Source organism: Maniola jurtina, chromosome 27 (genome assembly GCF_905333055.1).
Source record: "Maniola jurtina chromosome 27, ilManJurt1.1, whole genome shotgun sequence".
Lineage (NCBI taxonomy): Eukaryota > Metazoa > Arthropoda > Insecta > Lepidoptera > Nymphalidae > Maniola > Maniola jurtina.
The window spans coordinates 4,665,623-4,685,491 of record NC_060055.1 but is presented as its reverse complement, the minus strand read 5'-3'; the positions used below and the strand labels follow the sequence as shown (position 1 = coordinate 4,685,491).

Below are 19,869 nucleotides of genomic sequence, written 5' to 3'. Positions count from 1 at the left end.
CTCTTGTTTGGCTTTACAAAGTTTAGCCAATGTCAAGTTTATAGTTATTTGTATACAAGTATGGACCCCGTCTGCCGGCGCTCGCCGACATACGCACGGCACCCCCTTAGAGCGCTTTCCAGTCAGTTTTAACAAAAAAAAAACACTCCAAAAAGGCAGAGCACGCCCGCCAGCTAACACCAACACAGACGAAGTCCTAATAATTAGACTATGTACCTATTCTGCTTTGATTTAAATTACTGACAGCCACAATAGCCACAACAAAAATTACAAAATTGTCTTTGGTTGGTTGAGTTTGCGAACAACAACGAACCGAAAGGGGAATTTGAATTCTTTCTATTAAATTGACTAACTAGAACAAAAATCGCATTTAGTACATAATATAGGTAATTTCTTAGAACCGAGGAAGAGAAACATTTCCAAATATAATAAAGGTAAACTAGCAGCTTTTTATCTAGCGCCACAAAATGTGGGTAAATAAATAGTAAACCGAAATAGTAACCGGCGATAAAAACAACTTGTGATATTCAGTATTCACCATCATTTCAATATAGTATACCTATTTCCTACTTACCTATGTTAATGAAGATTTTTCCTAATCAAATATAAGTAAATACTTACCTATCTATTTATTAAAATAAGTGCAGTGTCCTTTAAAAATTGATCTTTTACAGACTTTTAAGAAAAAATGGATGACGAAATTCCCCAATCATTTAAAGTTCAATGGGTTTACACCACACTAAGATACTTGAAGGATGACACCCAAATGATTATGGAGTACCCAGAAATGCCAGTAAACCATATGGAGTATTTGCACAATCTGATATGGCAACGCAAACACGAAGTTGGGTTGGGAGTTAGGTCGATGTATGCGCCTGTTTGGGAAACGATGCGGATTTTCAGCTCGAAATATCGATATAAGGTTTTTGTTAACAAATCTGCGGATGGTACAAAGGGGTTAGTATTAAATCCACGCTATTTTAATTCTCCAAAAGTTTATACCCATGAGTACAAGAATTTCAAACACATTTAAAAAAAAAAAATCCTTCATTTATTTTAAAAAAAAGAGTATTAGTCATTTTAATCATGACTAACATTCCCCTTTCCCCTCCAACTAAGTGTAAAGCTTGTGCTAGGAGTGGGTATGACAATAGTGCAACGAGGGATGATTGAACCGCCGACTTTTCGGATTTCAGTCCGTTCCTATAACCATTGAGCTATTGAGGCTATGAAGCTAATTATAAGCGGATGTCTGCGTCATAACAGCTATCTGCATACCAAATTGCAGGCAAATCTGTTGAAGTTGGGCTGTGTCTTGATAAATCAGTCAGTCAGTCGCTTTTCCCTCTAACTTAAGCCTATTACTTCATCATTATTGATTATACAAGTGTGAATTAAAAATTTATAACACCCCCGACAAGTGAAGGTTACAGTAACTAGAAAAGAGCTGATGACTTTCAAACGGCTGAACCGATTTTCTTGGATTATAGCTAAGAACACTCTCGATCAAGCCACCTTTCAAACAAAAAAAACTAAATTAAAATCTGTTAATTAGTTTAGGAGCTATGATGCCATAGACAGATACACACGTCAAACTTGTAACACCCTTCTTTTTAGGTCAGGGGTTAAAAATTTCAAACCTCTATTTTACCCGTCTAAGGGGGGGGGGGAGCCCTAAGGCTTCATTTTCGAAAATACTTTCTAAGCAGGTTACAATAGCTATGTGCATGCCAAATTTCAGCTCGATCTGTCCAGTAGTTTGGGCTGTGTGTTGATCAGTCAGTCAGTCACCTTTCCCTCTAACTTAAGCCTGTTACTCTGTCTGCATAAACTATACTTTCAAACCCCTATTTGACCTCTTAGGGCTTCATTTTCAAAAATCCTTTCTAAGCAGGTGTCTATGTAACAATAGCTATCTGTATGCCAAATTTCAGCTCGATCTGTCCAGTAGTTTGGGCTGTGTGTTGATCAGTCAGTCAGTCATCTTTCCCTCTAACTTAAGCCTGTTACTTTTTCTGCATAAACTATACTTTCAAACCCCTATTTGACCTCTTAGGGCTTCATTTTCAAAAATCCTTTCTAAGTAGGTGTCTATGTCACAATAGCTATCTGTATGCCTAACTTCAGCTAGATCTGTTCAGTAGTTAGAACTGCCTGTTGATAGATCAGTCAATCAGTCAACTTTCATATTTTCATTTATTTATTTGCTTTCATGTACATTAATTGATTGTGGATGTGGCGGGTTGCCTGTGAAATTCAAATTTTGTTTGGTTTTTCGCAATTTGTAAACTAATAAGACAAAGTAGGCTTATGGCATTCTATTTGCGACAATGGCAGTATCATCCTCACAGGTTTATATAAAAATCTTTACTTGAAAGGGTCCAGTTTAAGAAATTTGCTCTAGTATCGACTATAACTGACAAATTAGTCGATACTAGAGCTAATTTCTTAAACTGGACCCTTTCAAGTAAAGATTTTTATATAAACCTGTGAGGATGATACTGCTATTGGCGCAATTAAAGTGCCATAAGCCTACTTTGTCTTATTAGTTTACAAATTGCGAAAAACCAAATAAAATTTGAATATTGCGGGCAGACCCGTCGTTTGCCAAGCTAAGGCCCTGCCTTTTTCCTTTTTAACCGACTTCCAAAAAAGGAGGAGGTTCTCAATTCGTTGGGATCTTTTTTTTTATTTTTTTTTTTATTTTTTATGTATGTTCCCCGATTACTCAAAGACCCCTGGACCGATTTGGATTTTTTTTTTTTTGTTTGAAAGGGTATACTGTGCAGGTGGTCCCATATAAATTTGGTGAAGATCTGATGAATATCTTCGGAGATGGAGAACAGAACTCCTCAATGGATAAGAGCAAATTGCTCGCGATCACTGTAATAGCTTAGTAAACAGTAGGGTTTTAACTGGGCATAGCATATTATAGTACAGTGGGGCCACTAAAAATTGTGAAATAAAAAATTTTCAAAAGAAAAATAAAACCGACTTCAAAAACCAAAAACACTAAAAAGTAGAAAATAATTTTTGTTTAGCTACACATGTAATGTACCTAGGTATGAAGTCGGGCGAGCTTCACTCTTGGATTTCTAATTTTGTTTTAATATGCTCGCTCGACTTCATACCTAGGTACATTACATGTGTAGCTAAACAAAAATTATTTTCTACTTTTTAGTGTTTTTGGTTTTTGAAGTCGGTTTTATTTTTCTTTTGAAAATTTTATCTATTTTGACTAGCTGATGCCTGTGACTGTCTGAGTGGATTTAGATTTTGTGAAATCCCATGGGAACTCTTTGATTTTCTGAGATAAAAAGTAGCCCAACTACTTAACTATTTTCATGTGAATAATCATGCCAATGCATTGCTCAGTTGTGGTGTGATTGAAGTACAAACTGAACTGTTACGATTTTCTAATAGTAGAGATTCTAATATGAGTTTTGTTATTCACGTTTCAGGTATTTAGTGATAGAAAAAATCCCAAAGAAAGAAAATCAAGAACCAGATACACAAGAGAATTTAGAACGGGCTAAGTAATATTCTGATTTCTGATGTTATATTTTTTATTTATTTATTCAGATACAAGTTAGCCCTTGACTGCAATCTCACCTGGTGGTAAGTGATAATGCAGTCTAAGATGAAAGCGGGCTTTGTTTTCTACAGGGTGTCATAGTAGAGTGCTAGTTACCGCCCTACGGGCAAAGCCGTGCCGCCATTCAGCGTTCCGGTAAGCCCGCCTCTATCTTAGACACTGCATGATCACTTATCACCAGATGACATTGCAGTCAAGGGCTAACTTGTATCTGAATAAAAAAAATACTAATGATAAATTCAATATTTCTTCCAGTGAAATTCCAGATTGCCAAAGCAGCGATAGTGAATCGGAATCCAGTCAATCCCAACTGGAATCCAGCCAATCCCAACTGGAATCCAGCCAATCCCACCTGGAATCCAACCAATCCCAACCGGAATCACCGGTACACTATCCAGTAGGCACACAACCCAAAAAAACAAATACTATAGCCATAAGAAAGAAAACCAAAAGTGAAAAATTTTTGATAAGCAAGCATAAGATCATTGAATCTATATCTCCTGTATTGTTAAGGAAGACTTTGCAGCACATTTTGGATTTTCTGCTAAAGAAAGAAGAAGCAAGTATCATATTTTCGGATTTAGCACCTGTCGAGGCAAAATTTTTGGAGAATTTTTTAGGTGGGTATTTTTGTTTTTATTTTTTTAAATATCTGCAGGGTGTATGGCCTAATTGCGACGCATGTCAGTTGTTTGCGCTGGGTAAGCAATGTTAAGTCTAGTCGGTAGTTGGATGGGTGACCGATTTTCGGAATCAAGTTTCGGCATTTTTTTTTTTTTCATTTTTTGGAGAGTAAAGATTGTTACTTACATCTAACAATACCAAAAAAAGTAAAACTGACTGATTGACATCCTACTAATATTATAAATGTGAAAGTGGATGTTTGGATGTTTGTTACTCAATCACGCAAAAACTACTGGACGGATTTGGCTGAAATTTGGAATGGAGATAGATTATACTTGGTTTTTTTTAAAAGAATATTAGCCATGTCAATGATGACTAACATTCCCCTTTCCCCTCCAACTAAGTTTAAAGCTTGTGCTAGGTGTGGGTACGACAATAATGCAACAGGAGGGGACTGAACTGACCTTTCGGAATTCAGTCCGCTCCTCAACCGTTGAGCTATTGAGGTTCTAAATTAACACATAGGCTACCTACTTTTTTTCCCAGGAAATCAAAGAGTTCTCGCGGGATTTTGTTAAACGTAAATCCACGCGGACGAAGTTGCGGGCATCAGCTAGTATCAACATAATTCTGAAAATGAGCTTAGTGGTTATTATTCAATGTTAGACACGAGTTAGTAAAAAAAAACCTAAATTTTTTTTTTTTTTTTTTAAATTTCTTTTAGGTATCTTCAACAAGCGTATATCTTTCCGGGACATACTGTCTCCAGCTTGCAATGAGCTGCTGGACAAAATGTGTGAATTCTTCAAAGAGTTTGACAAGGCATGCAAGCTGGAGGTCTACGCTGCCAAATATAATGTTCACACTAAAAAAAGGTAAGGACTTGTTGTTTTTTAGGATTCCGTACTTCAAAAGGAAAAACGGAACCCTTATAGGATCACTTTGTTGTCTGTCTGTCTGTCTGGCCATCCGTCTGTCCGTCGTGTCTGTCAACAAAACCCATAGGGTACTTCCCGTTGACCTAGAATGACGAAATTTGGAAGATAGGTGGGTCTTATAGCACAAGTTAAGGAAAAAATTCGTGAATTTGTGGTTACATCACAAAAAAAATTAAATGAGTTCACGAAAAAATTAATTTACTAAATCACATATAGATGGCACTGTTGTCATTAACTTGCTGTGTTGCACACAAAAATATTAAAATACAAGCCTGACGCCCGCGACTTCGTGGATTTAGGTTTTTCGAAATCCCGTGGGAACTCTTTGGTTTTCCGGGATAAAAAGTAGCTTATGTGCTAATCCAGGATATTATCTATCTCTATTCCGAATTTCAGTCAAATCCGTCCAGTGGTTTTTGCGTGAAGGAGTAACAAACACAAAAAAACACACACACACACACACACATACACACAAACTTTCGCCTTTATAATATTAGTTAAAATATCTTGTACGATGGTACGGAACCCTTCGTATGGGAGTCCGACTCGCACTTGACCAGTTTTTATTTTATATATTTCAGAGAGGTGACATTCATGAAAGTACCAAGATATACAAGAAGTAATGCGAACGAATCGTAAGTACATTCTATTTTTAACCTACTTCCAAAAAGGAGGTGGTTCTCAATTTGACCCGTTCTTTTTACCCGACTGCGGCAAAGCCAAAAGGAAGGATTTTAGCAGTCTATGTATGTATGTATATGTGTGTGTTTGTATCCAGATTCTGTGTGTTCCACCGTAGCGCCTAAACTACTGGATCGATTTTGATGAATGAGGTGTCAATCGATTCGTCGTAAAAGTGCGGGTGACATAGGCTACATTTTGTACCAAAAAATTGACATAACGGATGTTACATGAAAAAAGTAGGGGTCTCTAAAATATTTTTTTTGAGAAAATTCTGAGTACATAAATATAAATGTACTACCACATTAAAATATACCAAGTGACAGAAAAACAATTTTACTATAATATTTCAGCGTTTATTAAGACGATCGCAGTCTGCCTTTAGTTTTAAACTTTTGAATGTATGTACACCGCTTTTTTCGAGGTTTCTGGACAGATTTGCAATTTTTTTGATAACAGTCACTTTAAAAAAAAACTGTCAAACTGTGTCTGTCCTTTTCATATTACATTAGTAAAAAGAGGATGCCAATACTCTAAAATTTACTTGTGTTCAGAATTAATACCATTATTGTAATGTACTATTATTATATTACAGGCAAGAAAACATTGTGACACCCCAAGTCAACATTGAAAATATTCCAAGTGTAGCTCCATTTAGTAAAGAAAATATTCCGAAACCTATATCAAGTCAAACTTCAGTAAATAGTAATTCAAATATTATCACAATATCCAACGAGAATACTACGAAAGGCGATATAGAGAAAAAAAAAGAAATAAAATTGTCTATGGATGCAGAAAATGGAGAAGGAACATCGTCTATAAATGCAACAAATATAGAAGGGAAACTGTCTATGTTGAAAGAAAATGTAAAAGAAAAATTGTCTGCAAATTCAGACACTGAAGACAATTTTGCAAAAAATTTACAAATCACAGACAAACTTGTAGTCTTGAATAAAGATCTTTTGAAGCATGAAATAGAAGAAATTGCTTTGCCGAAAAATGGAGCAAAGATGTAAGTATCTAACACTAGCTTTGGCTCGCGTCTTCATCCTCAAATTCATTCACCTTAAGGTGGAAGCGACCGGCCTGCCCGCGAAATTCAAATTTAATTTGGTTTTTCACATTTTTTAAACTAATACGACAACATAGGCATAAGGCATTTTCAATTGCGACAGTGGCAGTATCATCTTCACAGGATTACATAAAAATCTTTACTTGAAAGTTTTCAGTTTAAGATATTATAATAATAAATAGGTTTTGATTCAGTTGACGAGTATTGACAGACAGACCGATAGACAACAAAGTGATCCTATAAGGATTCCTTTTATTTCTGGGGATACCAAATCCTAAAAATACTAACAAAAAATATTGCTTACAGAATACCAGCAGTGAAAAAAATTGACAAACCGACCATAAGCAAAATTCGAGCAAGGTCTCTAGGTCCTACAGATAGGTCTGTAGGTCCTACAAATAGGTCCCTAGGTCCAAGGAAAGATAGACTTTTGGTAGCCATGTCCACTCCACTGGAAAGCGACAAGGCTATGAGGTATGTAACTCTGATGTCACTCTTTACTTTGGATGTCTTTACATATAGGTCTCTATTCTCTAGGTCCTACAGATAGGTCTATTGGTCCTACAGATAGGTCTGTTAGTCCTATAGGTAGGTCTGTTGGTCCTACAAATAAGTCCCTAGGTCCGAGGAAAGATAGACTTTTGGTAGCCATGTCCACTCCACTGGAAAGCGACAAGGCTATGAGGTATGTAACTCTTACGTCACTCTTTACTTTGGATGTCATTTACATATAGTTCTCTAATCTCTAGGTCCTACAGATAGGTCTGTTGGTCTTACAGATAGGTCTGTTAGTCCTATAGGTAGGTCTGTAGGTTCTACAAATAGGTCTCTAGGTCCAAGGAAAGATAGACTTCTGGTAGCCATGTCCACTCCACTGGAAAGCGACAAGGCTATGAGGTATGTAACTCTGATGTCACTCTTTACTTTGGATGTCTTTACATATAGGTCTCTAATCTCTAGGTCCTACAGATAGGTCTGTTGGTCTTACAGATAGGTCTGTTAGTCCTATAGGTAGGTCTGTAGGTCCTACAAATAGGTCTCTAGGTCCAAGGAAAGATAGACTTCTGGTGGCCATGTCCACTCCACTGGAAAGCGACAAGGCTATGAGGTATGTAACTCTGATGTCACTCTTTACTTTGGATGTCTTTACATATAGGTCTCTAATCTCTAGGTCCTACAGATAGGTCTGTTGGTCTTACAGATAGGTCTGTTAGTCCTATAGGTAGGTCTGTTGGTTCTACAAGTAGGTCTCTAGGTCCGAGGAAAGATATACTTTTGGTAGCCATGTCCACTCCACTGGAAAGCGACAAGGCTATGAGTTATGTAACTCTGACGTCACTCTTTACTTTGGATAGTCATATTTAGACAGTTCGCGGGTAGTAGTCGAGTTTTAGTGCTGTTTTTAGGGTTCTCCGCACCTCAAAAAGAAAACGTAACCCTTATAGGATCACTTTGTTGTCTGTCTGTCCGTCGTGTCTGTCAAGAAACCTACAGGGTACTTCCCGTTGACCTAGAATCATGAAATTTGGCAGGTAGGTAGTTCTTATAGCACAAGTACAAGAATAAATCTGAGAACAGCGAATTTGTGGTTACATCATTAAAAAAAATATTAAAATATGTTTAAATTTTCAAAGTAAGATAACTATACCAAGTGGGGTATTATATGAAAGGGCTTTACCTGTACATTCTAAAACAGATTTTTATTGATTTTTATGTATAATAGTTTTTGATTTATCGTGCAAAATGTTGGAAAAAATACCCGAGTACGAAACCCTCAGTGTTCGAGTCTGACTCGGACTTGGCCGGTTTTTTTTTTAATTTAGTTAATTAAAGACGACTGTAAAATATTATTGATTTCAGAATGATGCGCTTGATGGGGTGGCAGGGCGGAGCCCTAGGGCCGCGGGGCGATGGCATCGTCGAGCCTATCATACCGGCACTCGATATTGTGAGTATTAGCCCAAATTATAGTATATTTTTAGGCTTCCATACCTCAAAAGGAAAAACGGAACCCTTATAGGATCACTTTGTTGAATGTCTGTCTGTCCGTCCGTCCGTCGTGTCTGTCAAGAAAACCTATAGGGTACTTCCCGTTGACCTAGAATCATGAAATTTGGAAGGTAGGTAGGTCAGGTCTTATAGCACAAGTAAAGGAATAAATCCGAAAACCGTGAATTTGTGATTACATCACAGAAAAAAAAAATGCTTGTTTCAATTTTCAAAGTAAGATATCTATAACAAGTGGGGTATCATATGAAAGGACTTTACCTGTACATTCTAAAACAGATTTTTATTAATTTTTATGCATAATGTAGCTTTTGATTTATCGTGCAAAATGTCGGAAAAATACCCGAGTACGGGACACTCGGTGCGCGAGTCTGACTCGCACTTGGCCCTGTTTTTTTATTCAGATACAAGTTAGCCCTTGACTGCAATCTCACCCGTTGGTAAGTGATGTAGGAGTCTAAATTAAAAGTGGTTTAACCTGTAAGGGAGGCAGTTTTTATTAAACCCATAATCCTTTGGTTTCTACACGGCATCATACCGGAACGCTAAATCGCTTGGCGGCACGTCTTTGCCGGTAGGGTGGTAACTAGCCACGGCCGAAGCCTCCCACCAGACCAGACCAGAAATTTAGAAAATGCAAAATTCCAAACCTATGCCGGGAATCGAACCCGGGACCTCCCACTAATAAAACCACAGCGCTGACCTCTGCACCAGGAGGTCATCAAAAGTTCAAATTAATTGATTTTCATTAACATATTTTTTGTCATGATGTAATTAATACTTTTCCTAGGTACGCGGCAAAGGGTTTGGTCACGTGGTGAAAGAAAAACCAAAATCCACAAAACCTGTCAAACCTGTCAAAAAATCAAAAGTTGAAGAGAAATCGAAACCTGTCAAAACCTCTCAAACTGAAGACAGACTGAAACCTGTCCAAACCTGTCAAACTGAAGAAAAGCTGAACCCTGTCGACACTCCTCAAACTGAAGAAAGACTGAAACCTGTCAAAACTTCTCAAACTGAAGAAAAACTGAAACCTGTCAAAACCCTTGAAGAAAGATTGAAACCTTTCAAAACCTCTCCAACCGAAGAAAAATTGAAACCTGTCACCTCACAAATCAAAGAGGAGCCCCCAAAACCTGTCAAACTTAACCGTCGAGTCTTGGATAGGATGGAGTTCCTCCATAAAATACTGGATCTGATCAGCAAAGACAGAGCAAGGCGGGAGCAAGCTGTCACTTATCCAGTGAAGTTGTGCCAAAGACAAAAAATGTATTTTTTTTTTAATTATTAATCCATACTGAACTGATATTATATAACTCAAAATTTAAAAAAAACCGCCAAAACAATAACCTTTATAAGAAAACTAGAAAAGAGCTGATAACTTTCAAACGGCTGAACCGATTTTCTTCGATTATAGCTAAGGACACTCTCGATCAAGTCACCTGTCAAACAAAATAAAAAACTAAATTGAAATCGGTTCATTAGTTTAGGAGCTACGATGCCACAGACAGATACACAGATACACACGTCAAACTTATAACACCCCTCTTTTTGGGGTCGGGGGTTAAAAATATGAAATACGCATCAAAAATATTGGTGACATAGTGTATTTATGTATATTACTTTGTACCTAAGAATGGTACTTGTGAATTATTCAGTGTGTTTTTTAGGGTTCCGTACGCCGAAAAGAAAATTAAAATGTGTTCATGAACTATTCGTATTTTCAATTTTCGAAGCAAGATAACTATACCAAATGCGGTATCATATGAAAGGGTTTATCTGTACATTTTAAAACAGATATTTATTTATTTTTATGAATATATTATAGTTTATTTAATAGTTTTTGATTTATCGTGCAAAATGTTGTAAAAAATACCTGAGTACGGAACCCTCGGTGCGCGAGTCTGACTCGCACTTGGCCGGTCTTCATACATAAAATATGTAGACCATATTATTAAAATTGCAGATGTTACGACAACATCATATGCGTTCTGAATAAAAGGAAACATACTAGTATCACCCTGACAGAGCATGAGAATGAAATCCTGAAGGAAATCGCGTCAGTTATGGACACGGAACCCCACTTGACCTTAGATATGATGGTTTCTTCAGATCAGAGGTGAGTCGGAAATGAGGAGGTCCGTAGGAGAACCAAGGTCACTGACATAGCCCAAACTATTAGCAAGCTGAAGTGGCAGTGGGCAGGCCATGCCTGTCGTAGAGGCGATGGCCGTTGGAGCCGGAAAGTCCTTGAGTGGAGACCGCGTTTAAGCAAGCGTAGTGTGGGACGCCCTCCAGCACGATGGACCGACGATATAAAGCGGCTGGCGGGAAGTGGCTGGATGAGGAAGGCTGAGGACCGGGTGTGGTGGCGCTCTATAGGGAAGGCCTATGTCCAACAGTAGACGTCCACAGGCTGATGATGATGATGATGATGATGTAGGAGACCCAGAGTAACCGATATGGCTCATCATCATCATCGCGTGCCTTCTTCGACACGAAGTTTGGCGATCATCATCCGCTTCTCTATTAAAAGCCGCCTCTTTCAACTTCGGGTAACTAAGCACTGTCCACCCCCCTTATATCGTCCAACCATTTGCGTCTTTGGCGACCTTGAGCTCTTTTGCCTGCAATTCTCCCTTCCAAAACTAATCTTGGGAATGAGAATTGTCCTCCTCTCTGTAAATGCCCAAGGAAAGCGGGCATGATGGTGGACATGAGTTCTCTCTCTTTGTGGACCAATTCCATTACCTTGGTGTTCGGTGTAAAACTGTTCCAGGTTATCTTGAGCATTTTCCTGTAGATCCACATTTCGAAAGCTTGTAGGCGGTTAGTTGCTTCCTTTTTGAGAACCCAAGTTTCACAACCATACAAGAGGGTGGACCAGACAGCACTTTACAAGGCGGCTTCCAGCTGAAGCTGTAATTTGGTTTTTCAGAGGATCTTGGACATCTTGTGGAACATGATTTTGGCTTGGCTAATACGGCACTTTATTTCTTGACTAGCTGATGCCCGCAGTTTCGCCCGCGTGGATTGGTCAGATCCCCTGCAGCATCAGGATTGAGGAGTTGGACTCCAAATTTTTTATGAAACAATGTCGCAAAGTTCCCTCTATCGATTAAAAAAGAAATGACGCAAATCGGTTCAGAAATCTCGGAGATTTCGGTGTACATAGGTAGAAAAACACAACTCCCTTTTTGAAAGTCGGTTAAAAAAGTAGCCTATGTTACTCCCTGGTCAATTCTCTACTTGTCTGTGAAAATCCCGTCAAAATCGGTTCAGCCGTACCCAAGATTAGCCTTTTCAAACAGACAGACAGACAGACAGACAGACAAAAATTTTAAAAACGTGTGATTCAGTTATAGTAACGTTCAAATAACCATATGACCTTAATATGCGGTAGTTATTTCGAAATTACAGACAGACACTCCAATTTTATTTATTAGTATAGATATGGCTCAATGGGTCGCAAAGCTGAAGTGGCAATGGGCAGGACATAGATCGATAAACCGATAGATTTTGGGGTCCCAAGCTGCTGGAATGGCGACCTCGCACTGGATAGCGTTGGAAGACGCCCACTAGTTGTACTCTAAGCAGGGTTGCCAGATACCCCGTATTTAACTGGTTACCCCGTATTTAACGGGTTACCCCGTATTTAACGGGTTACCCCGTATTTAACGGGTTACCCCGTATTTAACGGGTTACCCCGTATTTCAGGGTATGATGATACAGAAACCCGTAATTACGAAAATAAACAGGCAGACCCGTAATTATGAACAGACATCAAATGAGTCGACCTCGTGCGCGCAGTGGTAGGCGGTATAGTCTTGTGGGAGGTCACTGGTTAAATTCCCGGTAAGGGCAATTTGGGAATTCGTAATCTATACTAATAAATAAAATTGGAGTGTCTGTCTGTAATTTCGAAATAACCACCTCATATTAAGCTCATATGGTTATTTGAACTACACCAACACTGAATCACACGTTTTTAAAATTTTTGTCTGTCTGTCTGTCTGTCTGTTTGTTTGAAAAGGCTAATCTTCGGAACGGATGGACCGATTTTGACGGGGTTTTTATTTATTTATTTACTAAAGTACCGCCCACAGAGTTACACATTTAAATTATACATGTTGTTCCTTAAATTCTAGGTTTTCACAGACAAGTAGAGGATTGACCAGGGCGTAACATAGGCTACTTTTTTAACCGACTTTCAAAAAGGAAGTTGTGTTTTTCTACCTATGTACACCGAAATCTCTGAGATTTCTGAAACGATTTGCGTAAATTTTTTTCAATTCATCCCGGGGACGGGCTATTACGGATAGGCTACTTTTGTCCTGGAAAATCAAAAGTTCCCACGGGATTTCAGACACTAAATCTACGCGGGCGAAGCTGCGGGCATCAGCTAGTTTCCAAATAATTGTCTCTGGTCTGCTGTTGTGAGAGGGCTTCGGCCGTGGCTAGTTACTACCATACTGGCAAAACTGTCCCGCCAAACAATTTAGCAGTTCGGTATAAAGAAACTAATACCCCTTTCAATTTAGCCGGCTTCCATTATAAACTGCATCATCACTTACCACCAAGTGAGATTGCAATCAAGTGTTAACTTGCATAGGAATGAAAAAATCTGCCACATTGTTAAAAGAAGTTGTTAAAAAAACATTTTGATAACAGTAAGGGTGAGATCTATAAACCGCACTCAGACTTAAGCCAGAGTTAAAACGAGACAGAGCTATATCTCTCACATAAATCTGTCTCGTTTTAACTCAATCTTAAGTCTGAGCAAAGTCAAAGTGCGCTTTATAAATCTCACCTTAGTCCTTAACTGCAACCTCATCTGGTGGTAAGTGATGATGCAGTTTAAGATGGAAGTGGGCTAACCTGCTAGGGGTATGGCAGTTTCAAAAATTCAAAATTCAAAATTCAAATTATTTTTATTCAATTAAACTTTTACAAGTGCTTTTGAATCGTCAAAATAATCTACCACTGGTTCGGAATGCTGTTCCTACCGAGAAGAACCAGCAAGAAACTCGGCGGTTGCTCTTTTCAAATGTACAATTTACAATAATATGCCATACTATGCCATTATCAGGGGTTTCATTAAACCCCTGATTGAAGTTTCAGAAGCACTAGTGTTTTTATTGTTTCAGGGAACTAACAATAACAAAAAAAATAGACTTCGTAGTAAATACAACCGACAGAATGAGATGGCCAACACTTTCGAAAGAGACGCAAGATTTGCAAGAAAATGTCAATCTCGAAAAAAAAATGACAAAAAGTGAATTCGAAATTCACATTTGCTCAACAGTATTGGAGTTTTTGATAAGTGAAGATTCCGAAAGGTGGATCGATTTTGATGCGGCTTTGACGGAAAAGTGCTGTGATGTTGTGGAGACGATTTGCTCTTGTGTTAATAATAAAGTTGCAATTCCTTATAAGCCGGTAAAAGAATTGTCGGATAAAATATTACAAGTCAATAATGCATGCTTTTTGGATGTGCAGTTCTACGCTAAGCCAACCAGGTGATTTTTTTTTAAATTTTTCAAATTTTTGATTTTTTTATTAATTTAGTTTTCGCTAGGAAAGGCATTCCAAACCAGTGGTTGGATGCTTTTGACGATTCAAAAGTACTTGAAAAATTGTAATTGAATAAAAATATTTTGAATTTGAATTTGAATTTGAGGGTTCTCAGTGCCAACAGGGCCCTGTTACTAAACCTCTGCTGTCTGTCTGTCTGTCAGCGGGCTGTATCTCATGAACCGTAACAGGTAGAGACAAATTTCAAAAGGCCGCCTTGAAAATTAAAAAAAAAAGTTACTTCTTGTACTATGGTCTCTCTCTCTCTCCCTCCCTCTCTCTCCCTCTCTCTCTCTCTCTCTCTCATATTTTCTGAGTCACTAATGGATGGTAAATATTGCGAACATAAAGTCATTAACTGGTTCGTTTATGTAAGTCTAAGATGATGATAAACTCGCTGCGTGTAAACAATGGAAGAGAACATGACCCACAGAAATGAGTAATTTTACGTTCATTTACAGGTCAATCCTCCTGCGCAAGTTGAACTGCCGGAAACCTGCTATCAACACTGAAGTAATAAAAAATATTATAAAAAGATGTATTGATACTACAGTACCAAATGCAGATGATGCAAATAACCAAAGAAAACCAGAAACTATCAAAGCTAGTAATAAAGAAGCTAATAAACAAAATACAGACGCTGATATAAATACAAATAAAGCTACAGCCAATAATACAGATAATACAGATAAAATACGTGAACGTTTGATAATTACTAATGATATAAGTAAACCAGACAGCACAGCTTCACATCCATCTATTGATTCAATACACTACTCTGCAGTTGATGATAAAGTAATACAAGAAAACATGCGAAAAAGAAATGTAAGAAATGAATGTAATGGTACAAAACTTAATAACTCTACAGTCAACAGTAGTGAAGATATAATGGCAAAAGCTAGTGAGAAATTCAAATGGTTTCCCTTGTACGCTAAAGATATGAATACAGGTGATAATAATGATTTTAGAAGAATCGATATCGATTTGATACAAGTAACGATCAACTTGTTAACTTACAATAATAATAATAATAACACAGATACAATTCCCAACGATCATGAAAATAACGATTTTAATATAAATGACAACTCAAAATATATTGAGTCGTCAAAATTAAATGATAAACTAGATATTCCTTGTAAAATAACTGATAATATGAGAAAATGGTATGACCGTAGTGAAAAGTTCTTAATATGTGACGACATAACAACATTAGTGGAAATTAAAAATTCTAGTTACAACAACGATCAAGTAACAAATGTTGAGATCAATAAAAGCATTGGAGTAAAAGTGATTCATGCTGAATTAAATATAAGTACAACTACAGATAAAACTAAAAATTGTTGTAAAGCTGATACAAATGATTCGATTGAATCAGAAATATTGAATGAAGACGTTGAAAAACAATCCCAATTCGATGAAAAACAAATAGAAAATGTTAGTCAAAATTTAAAACTTATCGATGAATATGAAGTTAGCGATGGTATAAGAGGTAGTACAGATGATGTAGAATCAAAAGAATCGCATCAAACCGGAGACAAATCTTCCCAATCAGACACTATACAAGTTAAAGCAAATAACAGTGAAGATTTGAAATCCAAATATGTTCCTGACGTTTGCAGTGATAGTCAAAATAGTGATGTTATAATTGTATCAGAATCGCACCAAGAAGTTAAAAACCATTCAAAAATAGAAATGATTCAACTAGAATCAATCAAAGTTGATAAGCAAGCCTTCGAAGCTTTTAATGATATAAAAGCCACTATAAATGAGATTGAATCAGAAATATCGAACCAAATCAAAACGCATACCAAATCAGACATAATACTAATAGATGGAAATAGCAGTGAAAATTTGAATGCTACAAGTTTAAATGAAGTTCTTACTAATACTAAAGATAGTAAAACTGAAATCGGATCAAAAGAATCGCATCCGGTTGATAGAAAACATTCTGAATTAGATATAGTAGAAATAGAGAAAGAAGAATTAAGTGACTACGGGTCAGAAGAATCGTTTGATACCGACGAAATTATGCAAGTAATAAGACAGAATGAAGACTGTTTGAGTGACTGCGAGACAGATAACTCTTCTGAAACGCTTCAGACTGATGAAGCGAATTCCAACTTAGATATAATCCAAGTGGACTCAAATTATGAAGAGGATTCAACACTTAAAAGTAAAAATGAGCCAAAAGAGTCTCTTCATAACGAGGAAACACATTCCATGAAAGAAAAGAATGAAATGGAAGCAAATAACATCAAAGATATAAAACGCACAAACGAATTCGAAAGAGATGAAACTAGAAAAGAACTCAAAGAAGTAGAAATTGAAACAAAATTGGAAATGTCAATAATAAAGACTAATTGTAATGAAAATTTGAGTCGTAAACGTAAATATGAGGCAACAGAATTAGATGAATCCTATGAAGCAGTTGAAGTGAAACATAAATTCTGTATAACTTCAATAAATGATGACAATATAGAAGATTTAAGACTTATAAGTCGCACAGTAGATTCAGAAGACTCTGAGAAAACCAAGGAAATTAATTCTAAATTAGACATAATCCATACAGGAACAGATAGTAAAGAAAATTCAACACTTGAAAGGGAATTTGGACTGGAATTACCAGAAGAATCTCACAAAATAGATGAAACTAGTTCTAAATCAGACGGATTACGAGTAAGTGAAAACTATGAAGAAATTGCGACACTTGAAAGTGAATTTAAAATAGGTTTACCAGAAGAATCTCACAAAATAGATGAAATAATAATAGATGCTAATTCAAAATTAGGAGCAGGTTATAAAGAAAATTTACCACTTGAAAATGAATTTAAAGTAGAATTATTAGAAGAATCTGACAAAATAGATGAAACTGATTCTAAATCAGACGAATTACGAGTAGAAGAAAATTATGAAGAAATTCCGACACTTGAAAGTGAATTTAAAATAGGGTTACTAGAAGAATCGCATTTAATAGATGAAATTAATTCTAAATTAGCCGTTATTCAAGTAGGGATGGACTATACCGAAAATTCAAGACTTAAAAGTGAATTTGAAGAAGAATTATTACAAGAATCTCATAAAATAGATGAAACTAATTCTAAATTAGATGTCTTTCAAGTCAGAGAAGATAATAAAGAAAATTTAGCGCCTGAAAGTGGATTCAAAACTGAATTACTAAAAAAAGTTCACAAAATAGATGAAATTAATTCTAAATTAGACACAGGTAATGATTCAAAACATGCAAATGAAACTCAGATAAAAGATTTGAATAATAGAAATAAAGAAATAGATAAAACTTGTCATGATATAGTCCTAATCGAATCAAATATTCTTGAAACAGAAGTGATTCAAAGGAAAATACAAAATGCAATAGAAAACATGGATTCCGAAACGGAATTTCTACCTTTGCTTAAATATCATGGAATTTTAAACAAAGGAATAATCTATAGTTGTCATAATAAAGGAACTAGTGTTTGGCTGAGAAACATTCTACCAGATCATAGTGTCATAGACTATAAAAGTGCCATAAACAACCATAAACTAAAAGTTAAAGCCATCAGTTTTAATAAAAACGCGAAAAAGTTCTTAGAATTACTAGAAGTTTATAATCAGGGTATAAAAAGTAGAAATTGGAAGATAATTTCCGAGAAATATTATAAAAATAATTTGTTAATTGTACGTGTGGAAATGGATAGCAATTCTTTCGAATATGTTTGTGATAATAATTTTTCGTTATTCGTAGGGTACGATATCGCACAGTTCACTATAGGATGCTAAATTATAGTTGTCGAAAATAGAAATCTTAAGTTCTGTATGCTTAGTACGAGATTTTATAGATCACCAAAACGCTGATAGAATTCGAGCTTTGAAATCTTCACTTGAAAGGGCCCAGTTTAAGAAATTAGTTACAGTATGGACTAATTTGTGAGTAACTCATGTTAAACTCATTATTTTGACTAATTTCTTAAACTGCACCCTTTCAAGTAAAGATTTTTATGTAATCCTGTGAAGATGACACTGCCATTGTCGGAATTAGAATACCATAAGCCTACTTTGTCGTATTAGTTTACAAATTGCGAAAAACCAAATTAAATTCGAGCGCTGGCTGTAGTTGCATGGATAAACTGAACTTTAAAGCAAGGTCATTGAGGACCATTTTACATTAACGCTGAAGTGTTCGAAACACTTGAAATTGCTCCAATTCTAACGTTTGGTGAGATGTAGAATCTTATACTAAGTCCTTGAAGACTAAAGCGCCGGTCACACAGGCCGCGTAAGCGTAGACGTAGCGCGTAGCATTGCGTTGTAATGTATGGAGCTGTATGAGACATGGCATACCGCTTGCGTGGCGTGAACGTTCGCGTAGACGTAATGCGTGTAGTTATGTCTACGGATTCACGCGCGTCACTACGCACGTGTCACGTGTATGTGCTTGGTGTGAATCGGCTTTTAAAAGGACCATTTTCACTTCCAGTCTGTGATTGTTTTTAAAACGTTTACTGTTTTGTGATATTTTAAGACTTAAGTAATAATAATTATGTACCATGCATGGTTTAAGGTTCAAATCTATGGAGCGCACTTTGAATTTACTAAGACTTGAGTTTCAGTTAAAACGAGACAGATTTATGCCAGCGGTATAACGCTGTCTCGTTTTAACAGTGTCTTAAATCTGAGCAAAGTCAAAAGTCGGTCTAGTGAGAGAGACGAGAGAGAATGATTATTTAACGTTTTTCGGGTTACGGAACCCTAAAAACGTCCGCCGAAGGGTGCCAACGGAACCACATAGGTTCATTTTTCAAATGTTAGAATAAAACTTTTTTTATTATGTTAGAAGGTATAGATGAAAATGTATCGGGTATTTTGAAAAGGACTTAAGTCCATTATCTTAAAATTTTCAGGAGGTACAAAAAACTGTGCTATGTGCTGAGAATACTGGTTGTGCTCCCGCGCTCAGCCAGCCAGGTCCATTCTTTGCACAAAAATGATTTCTTTGGTGTTACTCTATTTTCCTATAATGTATAACTAATTATGGAATAATAGTATAGGTTGTAATTAGAATGCTAGTATATTCTTTTTAGTTATTTTATTCAGATACAAGTTAGCCCTTGACTGCAATCTCACCTGGTGGTAAGTGATGATGCAGTCTAAGATGGCAGCGGGCTAACCTGGAAGGGTATAGCAGTTTTCATTAAACCCACGTATCGGAACGCTAAATCGCTTGGCGACACGGCTTTGCCGGTAGGGTGGTAACTAGCCACGGCCGAAGACTCCCACCAGACCAGACCAGACGTTTAGAAATTATGAAATTCCAAACCTCTGTCGGGAATCGAACCCGGGACCTACCACTAAACGGCCGCCTTACTATAAACTTAGCG

At 36.8% G+C, this 19,869-nt stretch overlaps 1 protein-coding gene across 3 annotated transcripts; it reads left to right on the top strand.

Annotated features, from left to right (window-relative positions):
* The first annotated feature begins 217 nt into the window (after window positions 1-217).
* LOC123879100 (repetitive organellar protein-like) lies at window positions 218-18,479 on the top strand. 3 transcript variants are annotated; one of them, XM_045926637.1, is made up of 14 exons: window positions 218-434; window positions 675-957; window positions 3,462-3,536; window positions 3,851-4,215; window positions 4,944-5,094; window positions 5,739-5,792; window positions 6,434-6,850; window positions 7,217-7,320; window positions 7,532-7,595; window positions 8,771-8,858; window positions 9,708-10,186; window positions 10,884-11,036; window positions 14,065-14,436; window positions 14,953-18,479. In XM_045926637.1, the coding sequence occupies exons 2-14, from the start codon at window positions 689-691 to the stop codon at window positions 18,269-18,271; spliced, it is 5,910 nt and encodes a 1,969-aa protein (XP_045782593.1). In that variant the 5' UTR covers window positions 218-434; window positions 675-688; the 3' UTR covers window positions 18,272-18,479. The 3 variants fall into 3 exon arrangements, with proteins under 3 accessions (XP_045782593.1, XP_045782591.1, XP_045782594.1); XM_045926635.1 differs by lacking the exon at window positions 7,532-7,595 and having other exon boundaries at window positions 7,217-7,384; XM_045926638.1 differs by lacking the exons at window positions 6,434-6,850; window positions 7,532-7,595 and having other exon boundaries at window positions 7,217-7,384.
* The last annotated feature ends 1,390 nt before the right edge of the window (window positions 18,480-19,869 follow it).